The sequence below is a fragment of the Corythoichthys intestinalis genome, chromosome 19 (assembly GCF_030265065.1).
Source record: "Corythoichthys intestinalis isolate RoL2023-P3 chromosome 19, ASM3026506v1, whole genome shotgun sequence".
Lineage (NCBI taxonomy): Eukaryota > Metazoa > Chordata > Actinopteri > Syngnathiformes > Syngnathidae > Corythoichthys > Corythoichthys intestinalis.
The window spans coordinates 27,595,722-27,622,659 of NC_080413.1; the positions used below are offsets into that span (position 1 = coordinate 27,595,722).

At 38.6% G+C, this 26,938-nt stretch overlaps 1 protein-coding gene across 1 annotated transcript; it reads left to right on the forward strand.

Moving 5' to 3' along the window:
• The first annotated feature begins 1,226 nt into the window (after window positions 1–1,226).
• Window positions 1,227–24,486, forward strand: lats1 (large tumor suppressor kinase 1). Its single transcript, XM_057822490.1, has 8 exons — window positions 1,227–1,426; window positions 1,865–2,382; window positions 6,194–6,311; window positions 9,381–10,804; window positions 14,996–15,578; window positions 17,621–17,803; window positions 18,008–18,114; window positions 19,100–24,486. The coding sequence occupies exons 2-8, from the start codon at window positions 2,044–2,046 to the stop codon at window positions 19,607–19,609; spliced, it is 3,264 nt and encodes a 1,087-aa protein (XP_057678473.1). The 5' UTR covers window positions 1,227–1,426; window positions 1,865–2,043; the 3' UTR covers window positions 19,610–24,486.
• Window positions 24,487–26,938: the final 2,452 nt, after the last annotated feature.

Genomic DNA, 26,938 nt, shown 5'->3' on the forward strand with positions numbered 1-26,938 from the left:
ATCCAATCACTTGATCGGAAATTGGGCCGATCCTGCCATTTTTCAGAAGATCGGAATTGGGCTAAAACGATCGGGTTTTATGTTTTTCTGCTTAATGCTCGCACAGCCTATCACCGTCCCTCCTGTTAAACAGGGTGTCCAAACTGTTTTTCTTGGTCACCAGTGCAGCTGGCGTTTGGTACTTAAAGTTAACAATGATTGACAGGTTTGTAGCTTTGATATGGCCAGAGACGCCTCGGTAGGTCTCTAGTATTCAAATAATACTGTTTAATCCAGGTTAAAGTGGTTTATCTTTGAATGATGAAGATTGGTGTATATAAAAGGGATCCAGGAAGCCATGTCTATGCACAATTGCTGCTTTTATGAAGAGAAACAATATTTCAAAAAAAAAAAAAAAAAAAAAAAAACAATCTCACGTCCTGCGATGGGACTATTGCGCATGTGCACATTTAAACGATATATTATGCAGGCCTAGTTCATATAATATAGTTTACTCCAGGCTAAGGGGCTTCATCTGTGAATAATGAAGATTGATCTATGTAAAAGGGATCCAGGAGGCCACTTCTCTGCACACTTGCTGCTTTCATGAAGCAAAACAAAAGATTACGTGTTCAAAAAAATGAAAAAAAACAAAAAAACAATTGCACATCCTGCGATGGCAATGTTCAAACGATTTAATGTGCAGGCCTAAATACAAAAGAATTTTATTTCCAAGTTATCAAGATTTATACAATTGACAGTAAAGTATACACTGTATATAGTCATGGATTTTCCGCCCACTTTTGTGCTTTGTCCATTAGTCTGTAATTTTTGTTTGTTTTGGTTTTCACTTAAATTGAGTTGAATACGTTTGTACTTTTATCACATTTTAAAACTGCAAGTACAGGCACTCATAAATATATAAAGTATAACCTGTTGTTACTTTTGACACATGTAATTGTTTTAACGCTGTATCTTTGAAAAAGTGATTTAAATTATGCGAAAACAACCGGCATCCGGGTACTTTGCAATGTTTTTGTAATAGCCTTGTCCCTTACATTTCTGGTTGTACTTTCAAAATAAAACTGCGCACACGGACAGTACTATGTAGGTAAAACTTGGGGATTTATATATTTTTTTCCAATAATTAGATCATTTTTATCGTACAGTTAGCAAAATCAATTATTGAGTGTATTGCATATTGAAAGCTGTTTTTATTCGACCGCATACATTTATTCGACAAAACACCGGACGTGTTGCCATCACTTCGTGTAACTTGTTCACTGTAATTGTCAATCAGCTATCCCAGGAATTCAACACTACATGCTATCAGCTAGTACGCCATAATAAGGACATTTTGTACAAACCGCATTACTGTTTACCGATACAATTTCGTAAGTTGTCAAGAGCAGGCCACTGTTTGGGAAAGGCGCAGTTACGTAAACCGGTGAGTTGTTGAACGCTGTTGGCCAAGCGATTGCTATTGTGAGCTTACTACTCCGCAAACTGTTGTTACGTTAGCTTAGCAGCAACACAAAAATAGGCCGCGATGCTAAAGTTACTGTTTCCCAGTTTTACGAAGTAATTTAACATAATTTGCCGTGTTTTCCTTTAGCAACATATTCTACAGAGGACTCACGATATATTCTATATTTGTTAAAGACGCCTTTATTGTTAATTAATGCCGGAATGTTAATGACGCCAACACACGGGACTTGTTTTGTGACACATCTTGTCAGCTTTTATACTGTCAAGTCACTGATTGTAAACTTGATTTTAACGGCCAGTAATCTGAGTCGACATTTAATTGACACCTTAATAAACTCTCATGGCCCGTCTAATTAGCGATGTTAATGTTTTCTCTGCATCCCCTTTGTCTAACCAGTCGGGCCACTTGACAGATGCTCTGAATGCCACACCACGGACAGTGCACTCATGTCAGCAACATCCAAACGTGAGATTGGTCTTTAAGAAGACCCCTCGCTCTCCCAGGAGCCTCTGCCGTGCCCTTGACCTGTGTCACATCCTCTTCAACATCCTCATCGTCTTTGTACATGTACTTACATGAAGAGAGGAGAGAAACCAGAGGGCTACAGGCAGATGAGACCCAAAACGTTCCCAGCCAGCAACTACAGCGGCAACAGCCAACACATGCTGCAGGAAATCCGTAACAGTTTGCGAAATCTCTCGAAGCCGTCAGACCCACCTAAAGTGGACTTTAGTGGGAAAATGCTCCCGGAGGACATACGGCAACAGGGTCGCTGCTTCAACCCCAAGAACCCTCATCATAAGGCCTTGCGGTCGATCCGCGAGTCCTTGATGCCTTTTGCAAATGAGCCCGGCACTTCAGCCGAGCTCAACAAACACATGTCAGTGGAGCCTCCGTTTGCTGGCTTCGAGGAGGTATGGACAGCATGTTTGTTTACAGTCAATACACAAAAACTTTTTACGTCATTCCGCGCATAACTCAGTGATTCATAATCACGAGGTGCATCTGGTTTGTGGAATTGCTACTTAAGAAATGTCCAGAATGCAAAGTGGAAAGGCACGTATGATGATGACATGTAGTTTTGTCAGTTGTCTCGTCCTTTCAAGATACACAGTCCCAGTAAGGAGAAATGCAGGAAAGGAAATGTGTAACTTGAATCTAAGCCTTCTTTCATTATGTTTTCTTTGTTATGTTACCCAAATAACTAGCTCTGCAAACACAAATGATTAAAATTGTACTTATATAATTAAAATGTCCAGTTCCCATTATGATGCAGTGTAGGGCTTCAGCTATCAAATATTTTAGTAATCGAGTTTCTACTGAAAATTCCATCGATTAATCGGGTAATCAGACAAAACATTTTCTTTCAGGTAACGAGCAATTATAAAAATTCATGAGAAAAGAAGACATTTCACCTAATATTGAGACATTTTTATACGATCAATGTCTTTATTTTAGATGTACATTGTTGAAAACGGCCAACAATTTAATCACAAAAGGGGCTAGAGAAAATCAACAAATTCACTGCTTTCACTCAAAAACTTCCTATCTTATTTTTAGAAGAAAATCATATTTCTTAGCTAAAAATGTCGTTACACTTGATAACAAACATCAAAAAGTTAGGTGTTTTCCCATGTGTTTCAATTGAATTTCCATTTGTGTGAAGCTATTTTTAAGTTCTAATTTAGTTTTAAGTTAGTCTAAATTGTAAGTCCTGATAGGATTTTGATTTTTTGTATTGTTCAAAATAAATGTATAATACCTGCTGAATTGTAGCACATTAGGCACCGGTGCTACTTGGTGTTTTATCCATCAGTGACTAGACTACTGAGCTAAAATTGACAGTTAGCTTTATTATGTTTTTATTTTACACCCTCATCACTCTGCAGCGCTGTGTTTTTACAGATTAAATAAAGCCAGTATAAAAGACACTAGAAATCTGACCTTTTAGCCAGACTGCTGGAATCGCGCTAGCTGAACTGCCGGACCCACGCTGGCGCAGCTCCAACGACCTGGGTTAGCGGGATCCCGGCCAAAAGGCCAAACTCTGCGCGTTCACCTTAGTCCTGTCCGAACCCTTTGTACTGACTCCATTTTGAAAGCTGGAAAAAGGGTTTGAACAACAAGTTGACAATTTATTCAGGTCGACAGCGATCAAACGGCAAGGCGAAACAGACTCAGGTGGGGAGGCAAGGTCACCCTATCACACGTCTACAAACCAAGAAAAATGACAACGCTTAGTTAAACATTGTCTTTTGAAGGCTCCCGCTGGGCGGGCCGTAGGCAGGAAGAATGGTGTGTTTGGGCTTTGTTTAAGATTATTGTGTGTTTGTGGATTGGACAGGAGGATTCGGGAGTTACTGTTGTCAGGGCAACGAGGTTTGCGGATTTTGCCACCTCAGCGTCAAAGGGGCTCTTGGAGTCTTGTCAGTCGTGTTATTAGTTGGATATCAGGTGTTATCCGGTGTTCCTTGTGTTGGGACGGGGCATCTTGCCGTTTGTTCCGGACTGTCCGGGAGAACTGATTGCGAGAGTTGGTGGTGCAGCCGAGGGCTTGTCAGCGTCAATCTTGCTCAGTCAGTTGCATGACGCACACGTTGGGCTTCCGCGATAAGAAGGCGTCATGTATCTCTCATGCCATATATTCTGCTTGTTTTCCTTAACCTATGGTATAAGTAGGCATGTGCCGGTATGAGATTTTCACGGTACGATAACCGTGAGCAAAAATACCGCGGTTTCACGGTATCACGGTATTGCAATTATAGCTCCAAAATTTTGAGATGTATGGGTTTTTAAAAAAAAAAAAAAAAAAAATCCATTGAACAGGATTTTTTCAAAACATATTTGCAAATTGGAACATGAATATAATGTGAAAATAAATAAATTAACAAAAAAATAACAAATATTATATAAAATTAAAATAAATAGAACCTAGACTATACCCACAGCCACAGCTCAAGTTGCTCAATATTAGAGTAAGAACAAAATAATTGCTATAAAAAGTAAAAACACTTCTAAATAAAATTAAAAATATATACTGTGTGACTTTTTTTTGAGGGGGGAAGCTCAAGTGAAGTTTCTCCATTTTCAGCCACTGTGTCAACTCTAGTCTACATGATGCCATGCCTTTGTGTTAAAAAGAACAAAGAATTCATAAGTTAATAAGTTAGTTAAAAATGCATAAGTTAGTTTTATAAATTAGTTAAAATGTAAATATTGTTGAGGAAAGGTTTCATCTAAAAAAAAAAAGTGAGGAGTGAGACCTCCTCTCTCAATTAGCGATCTTTGACGCGATTCTTTTTCTTTCCCCCCTTCATTCAAGCTTTTCTCTCACTCGGCGGCTGTGAGACATAAAAGAAGCTGCTCTCCCAGTTTAGCCTAGGCTTTGTAAGTTTTAGTTAGTTTGTATATTGAATTTGAAAGGAAAATGTGTGTTTTGTTTTTGGCGAACTTTTTAATGGTGCTACTGCTATCCTGTTGAACCTAATCACACGTGGAAAAATACAATTGTACAACGTTTTAAATGTATTTATTTGTATATTTCACCACGATTTGAGAGCTCAATAAATTGAAGAAAAGTACGCCTTGTGTTTGGAGGATTTGTTTTTGGGTTTGCTGGCTGTTTAGTGACACTCACGGCAACAAACGGGAAGGGGTGAGCGGTGCCGCACCAAGCCACTTCGGCTGCATTTTGGCACATGAAAAATAGCGAATACCGTACTAAGGTATGACGGAAAATTTTAGTGGTTTTGAAACCGCGACGTTTTCACACCACGGTAAACCGTGAAACCGGTAACCGGCACATGTCTAGGTATAAGTGCTATTTATTTTATATTGGGTGTGTTAGAGTAATACATACAGTCAAACTGTGAATACGAGAAACGATAGTATTCCTGATTGATTATATTAAGTGTGTTAGAGTAAAACAAACAGTGAAAAGGTACTATCTCCTTCAACACGTTAGCCACGCATCGACAGTAGTCATAATTAATGGAAACCTAGCCCTACGCAGGGCTAACGTTACGTTAGCAAGGTACAGCAACGTTAATCTTATTTATTAGCGCTACGTTAACTAAATTTGACCATGTCCCAAGTATCGCTCCTCCGCTCTCTGAGTAAACGGGTTGCCTTCGATGGAGCTGCTGCTTTGAAGACGTGCTGTATTGTTATGAAAGCGCTGTCTTACAATGAATACATGAAACGGTGTTCGCATTGGTGTCCAGCTTGAAATGCTCCCACACTTTTGACATTTTCTGCTTTTTTTTATGCCTTTCTCTTCGCTTTCGTCGGCTTCTTCATCGTTACATCTATATTCATGCATTGTTGAAATCAAATATATCTGCTGCTTCTGTCTTTTTCCTGTACTAACGTGACGTTAGCGCATTGTCCGAGCAAAACATCATGACTAGAGCTGGCAAAATTAAACGATTCATCGATCAATTTTTAAAATCGAGTTACTCGAATTATTCGAGAAATCATTTCAGCTCTAATGCAGTGTTTTTCTTTACCATTGCCTTTCATTCAAAATAAAAGTTAAGTACATCAGCTTTTTTTTTTTAAAGGCATTTCAATTATTCAATCTTTGTCACCAGACAGACATCATTATAACTACTTCCTCAATGTATCCAACATACGGACTGAAAAAAAGTTTCAAGCAATTACTATTTAAAAACATTTATTTGCTATATATAAAACAAAGTTTGTTTTTTTCCCATTCCTGTGCAGACGGCTGGTCGCAGTGTGGGGTCCGCTGTCGACTACATGACAAAAATGAACTACCAGGACTCGCTGAGGGAACAGATGGTTGTCCCCAATCCAAGCACTGCATGCCTCAAAGCTCCAGGTAGGTGGATGGTCAACATGGACAGTTTTTCACCCTTACTTAAAATAAAAAAAGAAAACAAATAGCTATGTAAGTAATCTGTCGGAACAAAATTTCTGCCAATCGCAAATGTTATATATGTTATATAAAGTAATAGGGATGTCCAAGTCCAATCACGTGATCGGAAATTGGGCCAATCGCGCCATTTTTCAGAGGATCGGAGTCGGGTGAAAAGGATGTTTTTTTATTTAATAAAAAATGTATTTGTTTTTCTGCTTCATGCTCATACAGCGCCACAGCCTCTCACCCTTCCTCCTGCTAAGCAGTGCAGCCAAACTGGCCAGCTTTTTTATTACTAAAAGTTAACAATGATTGACAGGTTTATAGCTTTGATCTTTCCAGAGAAGCTTGGTAGCTCTACGATCAAAGGCACACATGTGTCAATCATCGTTAAACTTGCTTAAGTGTGCTGTGGCAACTCATTGTGTAAGTGAGAAGCTGTTCTCAGCAGTGTGAGGGGATTTTAGTGGACTCACTCAATGAAGCATTTAATAAAGACAAACATATTTTTACGTTACTCTTGTTTAAAAAAAATAATTCGCATTATGAAGGCGGCACAATGGGACAGTAACATGTTTGGAATGTTACATGTTGAACTTAGACTTTATAATACATTGATGGGACGCGGGTCCGATTAATAGGAGTCCATTCCCCATCAAAGCTGACCGAGTGGATTCACAGACAAAGCTTTTTATGTTGACAATTTTTTGTGAATAAATGCTTAAATCCCTGAAATCTATATAGATATGGACGAAAAACGTTTTGATTCTTGGTTGAAAGCAAAAAAAAAAAAAAAAACGGCAGTTAGCATTTATTTTACGTAAATATGTGGAATGTGCTGCTAGTGTTTAAGCCACTGTGGCGCCGCCTTATCACTACAAAGAGCTTTTTACGTTGAAAATTCTTGCGAATAAATGCTTAAACCCCTGAATTCTATAAAGATATGGACGTAAAACAGTCTCGATTCTTGGTGAAAAGCAAAAAAACGGGCAGTTAGCATTTATTTTACGTAAATATTGCAAATTATAATTTCTCCCTTTGTTTTTTATCACGTTTCAAAATGCATGCAAGGTACGAAAAATATAATTATTACCTTGAATCCTTGAACAAATCACTCCTGAGACAATCTTTCCTGTTTGTATGCGGTAGGGCTGGGCGATATGGCCTTAAGTACGTATCACGATAAATTGAGCAGATTTACCTCGATAACGATAAATGACGATAAATTCGCCCAAGCAAACTGTTATATAATTTGAAAATTTGAATCAATGCATGGAATACAAATTAACAGTTTCTCGTTAAATTTATTTACCAGCTTTCAATTTAACAATTGCACATGCAGTCTAAACATTAAGTATTAAAAAAAATCTTGTAAACAATAAGAATTCTTGTGTGAACATTTATAGCAGCTTGTATGACTTGAAAAATATCATCACTTGAATTTCATTAAATTCATTCCGCATTGTTATACACTAGATAGTGGCATACGTTTAGATATTTAGAATAGATACAAATACGACACATCCACCCGCCCCTCAGAAATTATACTTAATTAAAAAATGTTTCGCAAACCTTTCCTTTCTTTTATTCGGCTCAATTATTTACATCTTATGATTTTGGAAATCCTTACAGTATGCTATAAATAATATTCCTGTTCCCAAGCACTGTGCTTACTGTACTGTAATTTTTACAAAAAATAAACAATACATAGTTATTCCCCGTTATCTAGGACGAGCCACTTACAAGACTAGCACTGTCGTGTATTACAAATACTGCTTTGAACACATCTTCACAGACAAAAGCAACGACGCAGGCTTAAAGAGGTCAACTTTAATTGTGTAAATCACACTTAATGACGACACGATCTCCTGGTTGAAATAGACGACATCCACTTAATTCTATTGAAGATATGTAATGCTGAGGCAATTTGTCAATTTTACTTTTAAATCCAGTAGATGGGGCTCTTGCAGTGTGTCAAACAGTGATTCAATTTAGGGCAATTGTCTTAAAAGTGGTTCATTGTTTCAGAAAGCCTCGGTTTTTCCATCCCTATCTGGAATCCGTCAAGAGTTTACTTAATGTCGGGTGAAAGTTTGGCGAAGCTAACTTAAGCCCGACTTCATCCCGTTTACTTGTAGCGTTAGCCGCTAGCGTTAGCAGCTAGCGTTAGCCTACCGGGCTTCTGTTTGATTGGCTTCCTGAAAACCATGTGACTCCAAACGTAAGCACACTGTCTGCTTTCTTAAAGGGGAATGAACATAACCGAACAACACAGAGTCAAAGCGGGATGAAAAGACTATATTTTCTTCTTTTATTAAATTACCGAATTTACCGACATGGTCCAAATTACGTCGGTCATCGTGAAGAATTTCGGTAAAGGTAAATTTTCGGTTTACCGCCCTGCTCTAGTATGCGGTACAGCTTTCGTACTTTTTCAACCTAAATCGGGCATTGGATTACTACATGTGTTTGAGAATAACTGCGACCGACTGAAGCGGAGTGTGGGACGGCCCCCTACTTGGAAGCGTGGCGCTGTGTCTGGGGAATGTATCCCGTCTATATCATTATGAAGTCTATGTGTTGAAATTTTTTTTCGGTATCTGATCGGGACTATCGGCAGATTCTGAAAATCAGGTGACTGGGACTCTGACTCAGGTGCAAAGACACGCGATCGGGACATCCCTTGTATATAACGTTGCCTGTGACATTTTTTAATTGCCTAGGGCAAATAGGGAAGTGGTTAACCACAAGCCCTGTATAAGTAAGATGTGACAAGTTGAAAGCTGAAATATTCAGTCTCTAACTCTGTTAAGAATAAGCGCTGTAAGAATGTTTTTATGCTTGCTGAGGTCTTTCATAATGTTTTCAATAATAGTGGTTTAATCTTTGACTTTAAAAGCTAAAAAATGCCTGATTTACTAAACAACAAAGTTGAGTTAGGAACAGAATTCCTTCCAAAGACTGTTGAAAGCCTTGTTGTAACTGTATCTGTCCTTGAATATCTTAAATTTTCAGTTCCTTTGTTTGCAGGTGCAGCTCACATGCAACAGTCCTTACTGAGGAGACCCAGCTGGAAAGGGTCGAAAGAATCCCTGGCTCCTCGACACGCAATGGTGTACCGCTCAGATAGTCCAGGGCCCCCTCCCGCCTTTCCGCAAAGTCACTCTGTCAACAGCCAGAGAGTCAATCCTCCCCTGCCACCGCAAGTTCGTAGCGTCACGCCTCCTCCCAACCGTGGACCGATGCCCTCGGCGTCTTCCTGGGACAGCAACCCGTCGACCAAACGCTACTCTGGCAACATGGATTATCTCGTGCCTCGCATCTCCCCGGTGCCTCAGGGGGCCTGGGCTGACGGTTATCCCACAGCGTCGCCGCAGAACCAGCGTGGGATGAGCCCGGTTCCAATGGGTCAAATGCCCATCATCATGCAAAGCTCCGGAGGAAATAAATTTAACTTCCCATCAGGCTGGTCTCAGAATGGCTCATCTCAGGCAGACCACATGGCAGGAGGCAGTAGGCAGCCTCCTCCCCCTTACCCGGTCAACCAAAGCAGCAGACACAGTCCCACTGACCAGCAGCTGCAGGCCGGCGGGCCCGCTTCTTCTCCGTCGTACGTTAACGGTGGCAGCATCCCTCAATCCATGATGGTTCCCAATCGGAACAGTCACAATCTTGATATGTACAACATAGGGCCTCCCCATTCCTGGTCTCAGGCTCCCATGGCCTCTAACCAGCCCCAATCTTCTTCAGGCAGCAGCGGCAACCAGGATCTATCTCCGTCATGGCAGCATAACATGCTAGTGCGCTCCAATTCCTTTAATAGCAGAGCAGCCCACCCTGCCAGCTCCCAGCCATCCGCTACTACGGTCACCGCGATCACACAAGCCCCCATCCTGCAGCCGGTTAAAAGTATGAGGGTTCAAAAACCTGAACTGCACACTGCTGTTGCGCCCACGCACCCGCCTTGGATGCAACAGGCCGCTTCTGCCGCCCCTGCTTACCTGGAGCCCTCTGCAACAGTTCCTCAGATTCCTGTTGTAGCAGAAGTACCCAGTTACCAAGGCCCACCACCACCTTACCCCAAGCACCTCCTCCAACAGCAAACTGCACCATCACCTCCCGCGTATGACCAAGGGGCTAGTAAGCATGGCGCAAGCAGGGAGGAACCTGTGGACGACGGGGGTACCTCAGGAGACAACAGCACACGGGAGAAAGTAGCAGAAAGTCCTGAAAGCAGCGCCGCAACGGAAAAGGAGAACAAGCAGATCACAACATCGCCCGTTCCCGTGCGTCGCAACAAGAAAGACGAAGAGCGAAGGGGGGAGTCGGGCCGTGTTGCTTTGTACTCCCCGCAAGCTTTTAAGTTCTTCATGGAACAACACGTGGAGAACATCCTGAAGAACCATCAGCAGCGCATCCGCAGGAGGAAACAACTGGAGAGTGAGATGCAAAGGGTGAGGACTCAAACACCGACACACATCTGATTTGTTTTAAATCTCGTCTTGCTGCTGTTTCTCTTTCCAATCTTTGACTTCATTTGTGGCTCCAGTATGGGTTTTTTTCACGCTGTTTTGTTTTTCTCGCTCCTTCTTTCTCTCCTTGCTGTCACTAACAGCTGAGCTGAGAGGTAAAAGTATCTGATTCTGTTGCACACATACACAATTCTCACAGAGATATGTTTGCTCCAGTGGCTGACAAATGCATGCCTCTTCATGTCCTCCATCTTTGTCATCATGACATTTCATTGTCGATTGAAATACAGTGAACCCCCATTAATCCCTATTGAGAAGTTATTCGCAGACCCGCCCATAATAGGTGACAATCGGGGACCTCCTCTTTCTTGAAAAAGAATTTTTTCCCCCAAAAAATTTATGTAAAGCTATTTGAGTTAAGACATTCCAGAATTGTAACATGTTTGGCAAATCTGTACTAATGACTAACGTTAGCTTTCTTCCAGGAGGAGAAAAACTACTGTTATTTCTGACCATGAGGACAAACTAAATATGTCAAGATTTCATTTTTTTAATTGTCTAATTCGGATCGTATACATACTAGGGGGTGGGAACCTCTGGGTTGCTAACGATACGATACGATTTGCGATACAAAGCTCATGATAATGATGATCTCACAATATGGCGATACAACAATTATCGATACATGGGTCAGGAAATCATTCTAGGATATACAGCAAAACATCTAATAAACGGGAAAAACAAGCTATTTTCAACCTTCTCTTGTGAATTGAAATGAGTTTATCGCAAGTAGACATCCATTCCATTTGAAGCAGGAGTTTGGCAGCGAATCAATTAGTGCTGCAACGATTACTCGATTAACTCGAGTAATTCGATTAGGTAAAAAAAGCTTTGAGTCAAATTTTTCTGCTTCGAGAATTCATTTAATTAGTGGCGTTGTAATGTTTTGTTTTGAAAGTGTTTGTATTTAGTTTTATTGATTTGGATGGATACACAGCCCTGTAGTGGCAACAGTGACTATGACATATCTCAATTTACATGGCTGCTCACTGTTAAGACCAAATAAGGTTTTTGTTTGAGCTAATAAGTTTTTTTTATGATATGATTTTAGGATTAGGAACATTTAATGCGTTGCAGAATTTTGGGAGATGTAAAACAAAGGCTTGCTAAGATTGCACTTTCAAAAGAAGATTAAATGCGAATACAAAATAAAATTCCCAAGTGTTTCTTCAAACTATGCAGAATTGCACTTACATTGAAAAATACATAAAAAGCATTGGCCTCAAATTGTATAAGAAAATAAATAAATGAGGATCTAAGTACAACAAAAGCACAATTAGCGAACTTGCAAAGCATGAGTTCCTTAGCTTAAATGCTATGAAATGTAACTGTATGTATGTAACTTTTTTTTAAGCTCTTAACAAATTTTTCAAACACATATTCCCATTTAAAATGCTAGATACACCTATAAACTAAATTATGAATGCATAAAAAAACATTCTAGCTCAAACAAAAGCAACATATTACATAAACAAAAACCATATTTGTTCTTAACATGGAGCAGCTGGGTTCAGCCATGTAAAATGAGATATGTCATATTCAAAACTTTTTTCTAATCAAATTACTCGAGTTAACCGATTAATCATTGCAGCACTGATTCATTCGCTGCAAACCCTCCCTGTTCAAATGTAATGGACAATTACGGTGGTTAATGGCAACCAATGTGTTTAATTTTGAGGCATTTCGCATCATTTGCTGTTGATTTTCAGTCGCTTCCTGTTGATTTTGGGGCATTTATGTGTCACTTCCTGTTGATTTTGGGAATAAATAGGCAGTGACTTAAATTCAACAGGAAGTGACCAGTAAACAGTACACACTAAAAACGATACATCGATTCCTGGCAGAAGCATATTGATAACCTTCTGGAGTGCCAAGTATCAGGATATATCAACTTGTCAATATTTTGTCACAGCCCTAATGCATACCCATGTTTAATATAGGTAAAGCAGTGTTTTTCAACCTTTTCTGAGTCACGGCACGTTTTTACATTGGAAAAAATCTTGCGGCACACCACAAACTAAAAATGTTCCAGCATGACTTTTTGTAGAGTATATTTAATTCTAAGATAATTTCTCAATATTCATACTTACTCGGTGTGATATTTGATGGAACGTGAAAGATAATTGAGTAGGTTTCGTTTCATCCCCGGTGAAAGTAAATCTGAACGAAACATAGCTTTCACTGTATTGCATTGCCTTTGAGCCCTCCGTCTTTGCTTTTTTTTTTTTTTTTTTTTTTTAATGACGACTCCTACTACAGCCTTCGTCTAAGCTAGAATCCTGTCGAAGGCTTAGTTTGGATTCCGAAGTTGTCCTTTTTAAAAACTTATCCATGACTGCCACTACGACCTCCGTGTGTGTCACAAGGAAGGTTGTCAGGCGCCTCCGGGGAAGCGAGGTAATTACTCGTCTTGCGTTCAAGAACTGCCCGGAATAAAAGCCATCAGCCACCTTGCTGTCCGTGACAATGTGGACCTCAGCATGTCTACTGTACATCATTTAATTAGACTCGTCAAGTGTCGATATGCAGAAAGTATCCTTTCCATTTTATCCGTATGTGACAAATGTCAATCCTTCCCCTGTGTTTTATTCCAATTCATTGTCGTGGACAGCAAAGTGGCTGATGGCTAGAAATCCGAGCGGTTCTTGAACGCGACACGAGCAATAACTCGCTTGCTTGCACACGACCGAAAAAAAAAAAGCGATATTGGATAATTTCTCGCGGCACACCTGACGATCTCATACCAATTGAAAAACACTCAGGTAAAGTGAGGCATTCCGTCAAAGCTAACAGTTTTATAAAAATATGAAAACAAGGACATAAAATTGCTCCGGTAAGTCAAAGCTGGATCGGAGCCAATTTTGTGTGCAATACAGTGGTACCTCTACATACGAAGTTAATCCGTTCCAGGACCTTGTTTGTAAGTCGAAATGGTCGTATGTCGAGCAGGATTTTCCCATAGGAATACATTATAATTCCATTAATTCGTTCCACAGCCCAAAAACCTTCACTAAATCCTTAAAAAATACTGCTGGTACTATTACAAATGGCAATTACACATAGCAAAACAAATAAATTATAAATCAAAATCGGAATAATAATAATAATAATAATAATTCCTGTATTAATGTAACGAATCGGGTTCTAATGTGGCGGACGTTTTTTGCTGACCCTGAACGCACCGCGGTGCTGACGTGCCAGAGGCAGACCGGTGAGCTTGAGTTTCACTTTCACTTTGAATGTTTTCTTAACACCGTCAATTGCGGCAGACAGAAGGTGTTTTTGTTTTGAATAAGTTGTGAAATAAATGATAAAAACGTGGCGATGTTGGCAATTTCTCTGGAGATGTTACCACAATAAGAATTGTCAGCTTAACTTATAAAGACTGGCGAACGATGGTCGGAGGAGGACCGTGGAGATGTATTGTTGAGCCATTTCACGGATGCCCACCCTACGTTCATATTTTTCTGTCATTTGCATCTTCATTTAGAAGGTAAGCGTCAACTTTTTCCTTGTTTCACCACCTGTACCAACCTTTTCTGAAACCAGTGTTGATTTGTCACACAAGAAAATCCGCCGTGCATTCGTCTGCGGTGCTGCCATTGTCGTCGTATTTCGAGCATGTCGTCGGATGTAGAAACAAATGGCGAGTCAAATTTTACGTCGGATGTCGAAAAGTTCGTGTGTCGAAGCGATCGTATGTAGAGGTACCACTGTACTCCAAAAAAAAGTCGCATCACTTGCCTAGACTGAAATTAAGTATTGGATTGGGACAACACAATTTTCGAACTTTTTTTCCTCTTAGTTTTTTTCTTTTTTCTTTGGTCTCAGGACAGGTAAATTTAGTCAGAAACTGCATGTTTTAGTATCTTGCATGTGGATTATGTAACGCATCCTCCAATTCAGGAATGACCAATAAAGTATCTCCTGTATGCCACTGATGGCATGCAACGATAAATTTGAACTAATTAGTTGTGAATGATACTGAAATTTTGGTTGAGTGGAGCTGTATTCCTGAGTGTATTTTGTCTTCATTTCTAACCAGGACTGCATGTGTGTTCATGTACGGCCGTTATGGTCATTTTCTCACTCGTGACCGTGTCGTCCCCTCAGGTGGGGTTGTCGTCCGACGCTCAGGAGCAGATGCGTATGATGCTCTGCCAAAAGGAGTCCAACTACATTCGGCTAAAGCGGGCCAAGATGGACAAGTGTATGTTCAAACGAATCAAGACCCTCGGCATCGGGGCCTTCGGCGAAGTGTGTCTGGCCCGGAAAGAGGACACGGGGGCACTATACGCCATGAAGACCCTCCGGAAGAAGGACGTGCTGCTTAGGAATCAGGTGGCCCACGTTAAAGCTGAGAGGGACATCCTGGCTGAGGCAGACAACGAGTGGGTGGTACGCCTCTACTATTCTTTCCAGGACCGGGACAACCTATACTTTGTAATGGAGTACATCCCCGGGGGCGACATGATGAGCCTCCTAATCCGGTTGGGCATCTTCAAGGAGGAGCTGGCTCAGTTCTACATCGCCGAGCTCACGTGCGCCGTTGAGAGCGTCCACAAAATGGGCTTCATCCACCGAGACATTAAGCCAGACAACATCCTTATTGACAGAGACGGACACATTAAGCTCACCGACTTTGGCCTCTGCACTGGATTCCGCTGGACTCACGACTCTAAATATTACCAGAGTGGTGAGTAGCCATTTCTCTTAATTTGCAGCAGAGTAGACAAACACTAGAATCATTTGGATATTGTGTATGAATGTGAAAAAGTGAGAAGGATTTTTTTTTTAAGTGTACCCAGTGATTAACTGTCAATCAGACTCGCAAGGTTAGCTCGGATAGTTTGCAACTAGGGCTGCAGCTTTCGATTATTTAGGTAATCGATTAATCTATTGATTGGTTGGTTTGAATAATCGAGTAATCTGATTACAAACATTTAATGCAGGGGTGGCCAACCCTGGTCCTCGAGAGCCGCAATCCTGCTTGTTTTCCATGTCTCCCTCCTCCAACACACCTGAATCAAATTATCAGGATGGTTTCAGGCAACTGCAGAGCTTGCTGATGAGCTGATCATTTGATTCAGGTGTGTTAAAGGAGGGAGACATGGAAAACAAGCTGGATTGCGGCTCTCGAGGACCAGGGTTGTCCACCCCTGATTTAATGCATGGCAGAATACATTTTAGGAGATGTAAAACACAGGAAAAAGTGTTTATGCTTGCAATAACATTTATTTTGACTTGCCAAGATTGCACTTTCAAAAGAGCATTAAATGTGAATACAAAATAAAATACCTGAGTGTTTCTTTGAACGATGTAGAATTGCACTTTCATTTCACAAGAGCAATAAATGCATTTAAAAAAAATAGCTTAGCCTTAAACAGTATAAAGATTAACTAAATGCTCTTCTAAGTACAATTGGCTAACTTGCATAGCAAAGGTCCGCTAGCTTAAATGCTTTAAAATGCTAACTTTTATTTATTTTATTTTTTTAATAAGCTCTTAAAAAATCGTTCAAACACATATTCCCACAAAAAAATGCAAAATATACCATGATTTTCAGACTATAAGGCGCACCTGACTATAAGCCACCACCCACCAAATTTGACACAAAAATGGCATTTGTTCATAGATAACCCGAACCAACCTATAAGCCGCAGTTGTCCTCACTGTATTATGGGATATTTACACCAAAAGATATTAACCGGTAAAACTTTATTTGACAGTGGCATCATAAGGCTAAGACCAAATGAACCACCATGAACCACCTTCATTGCTTGAAGAAGCTTCGTTTGGCCATCACTGCTCCCTTAGGGTTGACAGTCAACCTCTGCTGCCACCTGCTTTCAACACTATTGTCATCCAACATACCTCCTAGCATGCATTTCAGTGCTACAGATGTAAATAACAATCAAAATTCATGTTCTGTGCTAATTATTTCCTCAGTTACTGTTCCAATCGTTTCATTAATTGTTAGTTATAGCATTCGGTAACAATTCATATAACAGTGGCACCACAAGACTGTCATAATTATGACATGACACTGTCATGAGCATTAATGAATGCTTATAACAGATGTCATTTAGTGTTATCCGGCAAATTATCTCACTTTTGAATGGATGTAAAAGATCCGAGCTGGACATAAATGGAGTTAGTAACATAATTTACCTGTTGATACTAAATTATGTCTGTCATATGCATTCATTAATGCCTATGATAGTGTCACGTCACAGTTATAACCGTCTCATGGCAGTGTTATGACGCCGCCCTCAAATAAAGTTACCTATTAACTCAAATAAATCAACAAATAAGCAGCACTGGACTATAAGTCGCAGGATTCAAAATGAGGAGGAAAAGTAGCGGCTTATATTCCGAAAATTACGGTACTTCTAAACTAAAAAAAACGAATGCATGAACAAAAATTTTAGCTCAAACAAAAACTTAACCTCATGTGGGTTTTAACAGGGAGCAGCTGGATTCAGCCATGTTAGACGAGTTATGTCATATTCTCTATTGCCACTTAGACAGCCGTACTACTGTATACTGTATCCACTCAAATAAATAAAACTAAATGCAAACACTTTCCAAACATACCATTACAACGCTACTCTAATTAAACGAATCCACAAAGCAGCTAAATTTGATTTGAAACATTTTTCTCATTGAATTACTCGAGTGAATCGATTAATCGTTGCAGTACTAGTTTCAACTCATATATTTGGATTTGGATTGCAGGGGACCACGTGAGGCAAGACAGCATGGACTTCAGTAAGGAATGGGAAGATCCAACCAACTGCCGTTGCACGGACCGTCTTAAGCCTCTGGAGAGAAGAAAGGCCAGACAGCACCAGCGCTGCCTGGCTCACTCCTTGGTCGGGACCCCCAATTACATTGCACCTGAGGTTCTACTTAGAACAGGTACAATGCTGAAAACACAGGTCAATTTGACTTTACCTGACCGTCTGCTCATGATAAAATGAAGAGCTTCATTAATCCATCTACTAACAAAAGTATTGTTATCCAGTGACAAGTTTCACATTTTAATATGAAAAAAAGGCAGGGAGGGAAAAGATCCTACTACAAATATACATTATAACAGCAAATGTGTGTGCTGTTTTGAAGGATACACACAGTTGTGCGATTGGTGGAGCGTGGGTGTCATTTTGTATGAGATGGTGGTCGGACAGCCTCCCTTCTTAGCAACCACACCTCTGGAAACACAGCTAAAGGTATTAGTATGAGTAATGTATGTCGATAAAATGGATACCTACAGTGTATCACAAAAGTGAGTACACCCCTGGCATTTCTGCAGACATTTAAGTATATCGTTTCATGGGACAACACTGACAAAATGTCACTTTGACACAATGAAACGTAGGCTGTGTGCAGCTTATATAATAGAGTTAATTTATTTTCCCCTCAAAATATAGCCATTAATATCTAAACTGCGTACATCCCTAAATGTCCAAATTGAGTAATGCTTGTCATTTTCCCTCCAAAATGTCATGTAACTTGTTACTGGAGTGCTGTCAGCATTGCTGCAGAGATTGAAGAGGTGGGGGGTCAGCCTGTTAGTGCTCAGACCATACGCCGCACTCTACATCAAATTGATGTGCATGGCTGTCACCCCAGGAGGGAGCCTCTTATGAAGACTGTACACAAGAAAGCCCACAAACATTTTGATGAAGACATGTCAACAAAGCATATAGATTATTGGAACCATGCCCTATGGTCTGATGAGACGATATTAATTTGTTGTTGTTCCGATGGTCTCAAGCATGTGTGGCGGCGACCAGGTGAGGAGTACAAAGATAAAGGTGTCATGCCTACAGTCAAGCATGGTGGTGGGAATGACCCCCCCCCCACCTCTTCAATCTCTGCAGCAATGCTGGCAGCACTCCTGTAACGAGTCACATGACATTTTGGAGGGAAAATGACAAGCAGTACTCAATTTGGACATCTAGGGATGTACGTAGTTTCTAAGGGGTGTACTCACTTTTGTTACAGGGCTTTGGATAATAATGGCTATATTTTGAGTTGAAAAAAAAAGAACTCTATTATATAAGCTGCACACAGACTACTTTTCATTGTGTCAAAGTGTCATTTTGTCAGTGTTGTCCCATGAAAAGATATACTTTAATATCTGCAGAAATGTGAGCGGTGTTGTCCTTTTGTAGTCCAGTGCATAAAACAGTATTTCTGCAACCAACCCAGGTGATCAATTGGAGGAGCACCCTTCACATCCCCCCGGCCGCCAAACTCAGCCCTGAGGCGTCCGACCTCATCGTCAAGCTGTGCCGCGGCCCCGAAGACCGCCTCGGCAGGAACGGCGCGGACGAAATCAAAGCCCACCCTTTCTTCCGGACCATCGACTTTTCCAGCGACTTGCGGCAGCAGGCGGCGCCATACGTGCCCACCATCGCTCACTCCACGGACACGTCTAACTTCGACCCCGTGGATCCCGAGAAGCTGTGGAGCGGCGACAGCGACGGTGAGGATGACCGCGGAGACACGGGCTGCTGGTTTCGAAACGGCAAACACCCCGAACACGCCTTCTACGAGTTCACTTTTCGACGCTTCTTTGACGACAACGGACACCCGTATAGCTGCCCGAAGCCCATCGCGTACGAGGGCCTCAACGAAGACGAGGCCGACTCTGAGGGCCCCGAGCGGGAGACCCCCGACAGCCCGCCTCCTCAGGGCCGGGACCTTGTCTATGTGTAGTGTTGCTGGACCACGTAGAGTTTGACAGGCACTGCCGTAGGACGGCGTGTGTGCGTATGGCACTGTTCCTGCCATCTCCGCAGCTTCCATTGACCTTGCCGAATTTTTTTTTTTTACCTGACTGCACAATAGGAGCTTTGATTACTCAACTAAAAGTTTGGGATATTGGGCCTGAAAGTGTAATTTCAGTATCAATCCATTACAAACTCTCTAGGGCCACCTAAAATTTGCCTGTAGATTCTACAAGATATTGAAAAGGCAGTATTTTAGTGTTAATATAAACTCTTAATTCACTTACTTTTTTTGGAAAGATTCCACAAGCTAGTGGAAAGGTTTTCATTTGAGTTTTTCTGTCAAAATGGGTTCAGAAAGAAATAGGTGTACAGTATTTACCAATGTGAAACAAAAATACACTGGTACCTCTACTTTAGAAATTTATGTGTTGTTTTTGGCAGCCATTTTAATTTTCTTCTTAGTCTTTTGGACGAAAATACTTAGTTTTAATCATATTTTAGCCATTTCAAAATGTGTTCAATTTCGTCTAGTTTTAGTCGACAATTCTCAAAATGTTTTTGTCTATAAACTTCAAAAGTTTTAGTCCATGAATAAATTAATTAATAAAAGGATTACACCAGTTTCAAATGAACAGACGACATAACTGTAGAGTCTACAAGGACATCACCATTTTAATGATAATAATACACACTTAGCAGGAAAACGGCACATTATTTGCCCATAGACTTCATAATGTATTGACGGGGCGCGGGCAGATTCGTAGGGGGCCTACTGTATGTCCGTCAAAGCTGATATGGACGTAAAACTGTCTCGATTCTTGTTTAAAAGCAAAAAAACGTGCAGTTAGCATTTATTTTGCGTGAATATGTCGAAGTACGATGCAAGTCTGTCAGTCAATGTGGCGGCGGCCATATGTAAACTGCTTTTCCGGTGAAAATTCTTGTGAATAAATGCTTAAATCCCTAAATTCTTTATAGATAGGGATGTAAAACAGTCTCGATTCTTGGTTAAAAGCAAAAAAAAAAAAAAAAAAAAGTGCAGTTAGCATTTATTAACGTAAATATGTCAAAATACGATGCTGGTCTGTAAGTAAGTCTGTATGTAAACAGCTTTTCGGCGAAAATTCTTGTTTTTCGACAGTTCTCAAAATGTTTTCGTCTATAAACTTCAAAGGTTTGTCTGTGAATAAATAAAAGGATTCCAACAATTTCGAATGAACATGACAGAGGAGGACATAACTGCAGAGTCTACGTACAAGGACATTACCATTTTAATTATGATAATACACACTTAGCAGAAAAACAGCACATTATTTGCCCTTAGACTTCATAATGTATTGACGGGGCGCGGGCAGATTCATAGGGGGCCTACTGTGTGTCCGTCAAAGCTGATATGGACGTAAAACCGTCTCGATCCTTGGTTAAAAGCAAAAAAAAAAACGTGCAGTTAGCATTTATTTTGCGTGAATATGTCGAAGTACGATGCAAGTCTGGCAGTCAATGTGGCGGCGGCCATATGTAAACAGAGCTTTTCCGGTGAAAATTCTTGTGAATAAATGCTTAAATCCCTAAATTCTTTATAGATAGGGATGTAAACCAGTCTCGATTCTTGGTTAAAAGCACACAAAAAAAGTGCAGTTAGCATTTATTAACGTAAATATGTCAAAATACGATGCTAGTCTGTCAAACAATGTGGCGGCCGGCATATGTAAACAGAGCTTTTCGGCGAAAATTCTTGTTTTTCGACAATTCTCAAAATGTTTCCGTCTATAAACTTCAAAAGTTTGTCCGTGAATAAATCAAATAAAAGGATTCCAACAATTTCGAATGAACATGACAGAGGAGGACATAACTGCAGAGTCTACGTACAAGGACATTACCATTTTAATTATGATAATACACACTTAGCAGAAAAACAGCACATTATTTGCCCATAGACTTCATAATGTATTGGCGTGGCCGAGTCATAGGGGGCCTATGTCCGTCACAGCTGACAGAGTGGAAACACAGACTAAAAGGCTTTTTCCTTTGAAAATTCTTGTGAATAAATGCTTAAATCCCTGAATTCTTTATAGATATGGACGAAAAACTGTCTTGATTCTTGGTTAAAAGCAACAACAACAAAAAGTGCATTTAGCATTTATTTTACGTAACTATTGCGAACTATGATGCTAGTCAGTAAGCAAATTAGCGGCCGCCATATCACAGACAAGGAGGTTTTTCCATTGAAAAGTCTTGTGAATGAATTCTTAAATCCCTGAATTTGTTATAGATATGGACTTAAAACAGTCTTGATTCATGGTTTAAAAGCAAAAAATAACGTGCAGTTGGCGTTTATTTTACGTAAATATTGTGAACTATGATGCTAGCCAGTAAGCAAATTAGCGGCCGCCATAGGTAAAGAAAGCTTTTTCCGTTGAAAATTCTTGTGAATAAATGCTTAAATCCCTGAATTCTTTATAGATATGGACATAAAACAGTCTCGATTCTTGGTTAAAAGGAAAAAAAAAAAAAACTGGCAGCATTTATTTTACGTAAACATGACAAATGTGCTGCTGGTCTTTAAGTCACTGTGGTGGCCCCCTAAGTACAACAAAGAGCTTTTTGCGTTGAAAATTTTTGTGAATATGCTTAAATCCCTGAATTCTTCATAGATATGGACGTCAAACAGTCTCGATTCTTGGTTAAAAGCAAAAAAAGAACTGCAGTTAGCTTTTATTTTACATAAGTATTGCGAACTATGATGCTAGTTAGTAAGCAAATTAGCGGCCGCGATATGGAAACAAAGAGCTTTTTCCGTTGAAAATTCTTGTGAACAAATGCTTAAATCCCTGAATTCGTTATAGATATGGACTTAAAACAGTCTTGATTCTTGGTTTAAAAGCAAAAAAAAAAAAAAACATGCAGTTAGCGTTTATTTTACGTAAATGTTGTGAACTATGACGCTAGCCAGTAAGGAAATTAGCGGCCGCCACATGTAAAGAAAGCTTTTTCCATTGAAAATTCTTGTGAATAAATGCTTAGGTAAATCCCTGTATAGATATGGACGTAAAACAGTCTCGATTCTTGGTTAAAAGAAAAAAACAAACAAACTGGCAGTTAGCATTTATTGTATGTAAACATGACAAATGTGCTGCTAGTCTTTTAGTCACTGTGGTGGCCCCCTTAGTACAACAAAGAGGTTTTTGCGTTCAAAATTCTTGTGAATAAATGTTTAAATTCCTGAATTCTTTGCAGATATGGACGTAAAACTGTCTCGAATCTTGGTTAAAAGCAAAAAACGGCAGCAGTTATTTTCCGTAAATATTGCAAAGTATAATGCCAATGCTGTAGCAGCAAATTTCTCCCATGGATTTTTTAAAAAAACGTTTCAAAATGCATGCATGGTACGAAAAATCTAATTATTATCTTTAATCCTCAAACGAATCACTCCTGAGACAATCCTTCCTGTTTGTTTGCAGTACAGCATTTGTACTTTTTCAACCTAAATCCGGCATTAGATCGCTGCATGTGACCAGCGGAGTGTGGGACGGACTCCTTTGGGAAGGCGTGACGCAGTGTATGGGGAATGTGTCACGTCAATATATTAGAAGGTCTGCTTTTTTTCTAATCGAATCACTCGAGTTAATCGATAAATCGTTGCAGCAATAAAAATGATAAATCGATTCTTGGTGGGAGCATATCGATAACCTTTTGGGCTACAAAGTATCGCGATACATCACCTTTTCCATGTTTTGTCACACCCCTGATAGGCGCACTGTCCATTTTGGAGAAAAAAAATTGACTTTTAGGTGCGCCTTATAGTCAAGAAAATACAGTACTATGATGTAACATCATTGCAAGCTTCATAGGGTTTTCCTAGACTGTAATGGCCACTCAGCTTGTGTCATCAGCAGGTGTCAGACATGGAAATATTCATGCAGCAGCTTGCTGTGAAGCTTGTCAAATTGTACCAAAACTACTGAAACTGTAAACATTAGAGTGCATTTTAGGGCCATACTTGAAATTCCACTGAAAAGCCCAATATATCTACTTTTTGTGAGTAGTCTGAGTTGAATTATAATGTGCAGGCATTTTTTTTTTCCCACTACAATACACCTATACAACTTAATCTGTGACAAATTGCCCTAATTTCTTCATTGGTTGGTGTAGTTCTTAATTTATTTTGTTTTTAAAATCTCAACTCACACCGTTCACTGTTAGTGTTGGTGCTTTTATTGAAACTTTATTAATTTATATTTTGACTGTTGCGACCGGGACCGTAGTGACATGACTCATAGGTCATTATCGTTTGCTACATTTATTCATTGTGGTGCCTTTTATATCTTTTCACCAAATATACAGATTTAATTATCAGACTGGCATTAAATGTATATGTAGAAGTAGACCATTGATTGAACTACAGTAGTATTTTTGTTCTATTTTTCTAATTTATATCCATATTTATAAATAAACTTGGACACAGTTGATGTAAATATTTCTTTTCCCTGTCACTGAATTATTTTTTTCTCCTTAAGGGCAGGCCCTCTTCAGTGTCCACTGCTGATGCCTTTTACTCATTTGTGTTGATAGTTCTACTTTATGCTCACGTCTCATCCAAAGCACTAAAATACAAGTGTTTAGTCCTTAGACACGTAACCTTTTTTTTTTCCCACGTCTTGTCAAATTTAGTGGACAGATGATTCCATAGTCTGTGCTTAGCAATGAACTCTGAATGTAGATTTTAGACTTGATGGTGCACTGGTTGTGTTGTTGCACGAAAATGGCGACTAATTTTTGCGTGTACACTGTTGCTCTTGAAGGCTACGTGTTGGGGAAAGACGGTGATCAATAAAGAATGTCAAGTCTCAAACCTTTCACTAACGTGGCACGTATGCTTGAGTGGTGTTATTAAAAACAGCAAACAATTCATTTTTATAACATGGTCCTACTTATGGTTTTGTATGGGTTTTTCCTAAATTGTTGGGAATATGGGTCACTTTATTTAGCCTTTCTTAGTACCAAGGAAAACCGTTTAACTCATTCGCTACCCATTTAACTCTGATTACACTAGACAATCAATCCTTTTTGACTGGGAGGGTCAGTGACAAAAAAAGCATTCACAGCTGGTTGTCTTATATGGGGAGCCGTTTGTAAAGCAGCACATGCTGAAAATTGCATTTTCTCACATATAGCACCACAGTGTTTAAAATATGTGAATATCTTAGTCACTTTTGAACATTTACACCATTGTTTAGCAACTTAAATATTTTAAATAATAGGTATTTGAAATAAATGTTTAAATCCAGAACTAAATATTTAATTGAAATCTTACTCTTAACATACTTTATAATGTACATTATGAAGTGTATGCTCTTAATGCAAATATAAATCTTATATATCTTAAATCCAAAAGTTAAATATATATCTTAAATGTAAATGTAAATCTTAACTAAATATCTTAAATGTGTTGGGTGAAACTAAATATTTAGCTGATATGCAAATTCTTCATAATTTCTGTGCTTGCATATCAGCTAAATATTTAGTTTCACCCGTTTCAAGATTTAGGATTTAAAATATATACTTCAGATTTAACATTTAGGATTTAGATGTAAATACAAGGTTTAAATTTAAGATTTATTATGAGGATTCAGATTTAAGATTTAAATTAAATTTTCAAATTTAGGATTTAGATGTAAATATAAGATTTACATTTATTTATTAAAGTTAAGATTTACATTTAACCAATTTACGACTTAGATGCAAATATAAGATTTAAATTTAAGATCGTTAGGATTGAGATTTAAGATTTAAATTAAGATTTAAATTAATTTTTAAATCTAAATCCTAAATATAAATCTTAAATTTAAATCTTATATTTACATCTAAATCTTAAATTTAACAATTAAATTTAAATCTTACCATTTAGATTTATGATTTGGATGTAAATATGATTTAAATTTAAGATTTATAAGTCTAAATCTTAAATCTATAAAATCAATGTTAAATCTAATTTCTAAATATAAATCTTAAATTTAAATCTTATATTTACATCTAAATCTTAAATTTAACAATTAAATTTAAATCTTAACATTTAGATTTATGATTTGGATGTAAATATGATTTAAATTTAAGATTTATATTTAGAATTTAGATTTAACATTGATTTTATAGATTTAAGATTTAGACTTGTATTTAAGATTAAATTAAATACATTAAGTCAGTATGTTATTTTTGTAAATGTGCAAAAACAAAAACAAAAGTGACAAATTCTCACACCACATTTTAAACCCGTGTAAGAAAAATGTTTTCAGCATGTGCTGCTTTAAAACGCCCCGTAGTATGTCTCAGTTCAAATTAATTGCATGTCTATTATCAATGAATATTAATCAATACTACGATTTTTAAAAATTAACCAACTTTGGTAATGGCAGCCAATAACATTCAAGAGTATCTTTTCTGAGTATGTTTTCATTCTAATTTGATCAATTTATTGGTTTAAAGTGTTCATCCATAAAGTATAAAATGATGAAATATTATAATTGTTCATATAATTGTAAAAGTTTACATTTGAGTGTCCCATTTTGAATCATCGAGGCCACAACTGTTTGCCAATGTTAATATTGTGGTCTACATATAGAATAGTATATAGTATATAAATATACAGTTATCCCTCGCTACTTCGTGCTTCAAACTTTGCACCCTCAGTCCATCGCTGATTTATTGCCTATTTTAAAAAAATATACATTATTTTGTACATATATAAATGGTTTTTAAGCACTGCAAATGTAATAATTATATATCTAAAAGAAAGAAAAACAATTTATAAAAATATACGGGGTTTTTTTGTTATACTTTGGGGGGAAAGGGAAAAAAAACATGTCTTATACTTATCTATTTCCAATGCTGTTATATCTGAGTAGATACATTGAACCCCCCCGCCCCCCAAAATATTAATGTAAATAAGTTCCACCTCTTGATTTTCACGGGGGATCACTATATAAATAAAAGTATAAGAAATTACTCAATACTTGAAATTTTTTTCCATCGAATACATTTTTTTTTACTTGTACTTGAGTAATATTTTGAAGTAACGTTACTCTTACCTGAATACAATTTTTTGATACCCTACCCATCTCTGTGTGGACACTAGGTCTTTATGCGTTTTGTTTTATTAATTACCCCCCAAAAATCAACTTCACATATGAAGTGAGGTGAGAAGCTTCTAAAATTAGAATAAACAGTTTTTATTTTATCCAAGAAAACCACCATAAATAAAAATTGTACTTGAGGTATATATTGAATATTGGATTTGAGGAATAAAAATTTTAGGGGA

Excerpts from the sequence above, each read along its gene's own strand:
- lats1 (XM_057822490.1), top strand. The coding sequence starts at position 2,044 with ATGAAGAGAGGAGAGAAACCAGAGGGCTACAGGCAGATGAGACCCAAA. Across the intron at positions 2,383-6,193 it reads CGTTTGCTGGCTTCGAGGAG|ACGGCTGGTCGCAGTGTGGG; the intron begins GTATGGACAGCA and ends ATTCCTGTGCAG. Across the intron at positions 15,579-17,620 it reads CTCTAAATATTACCAGAGTG|GGGACCACGTGAGGCAAGAC; the intron begins GTGAGTAGCCAT and ends TTTGGATTGCAG.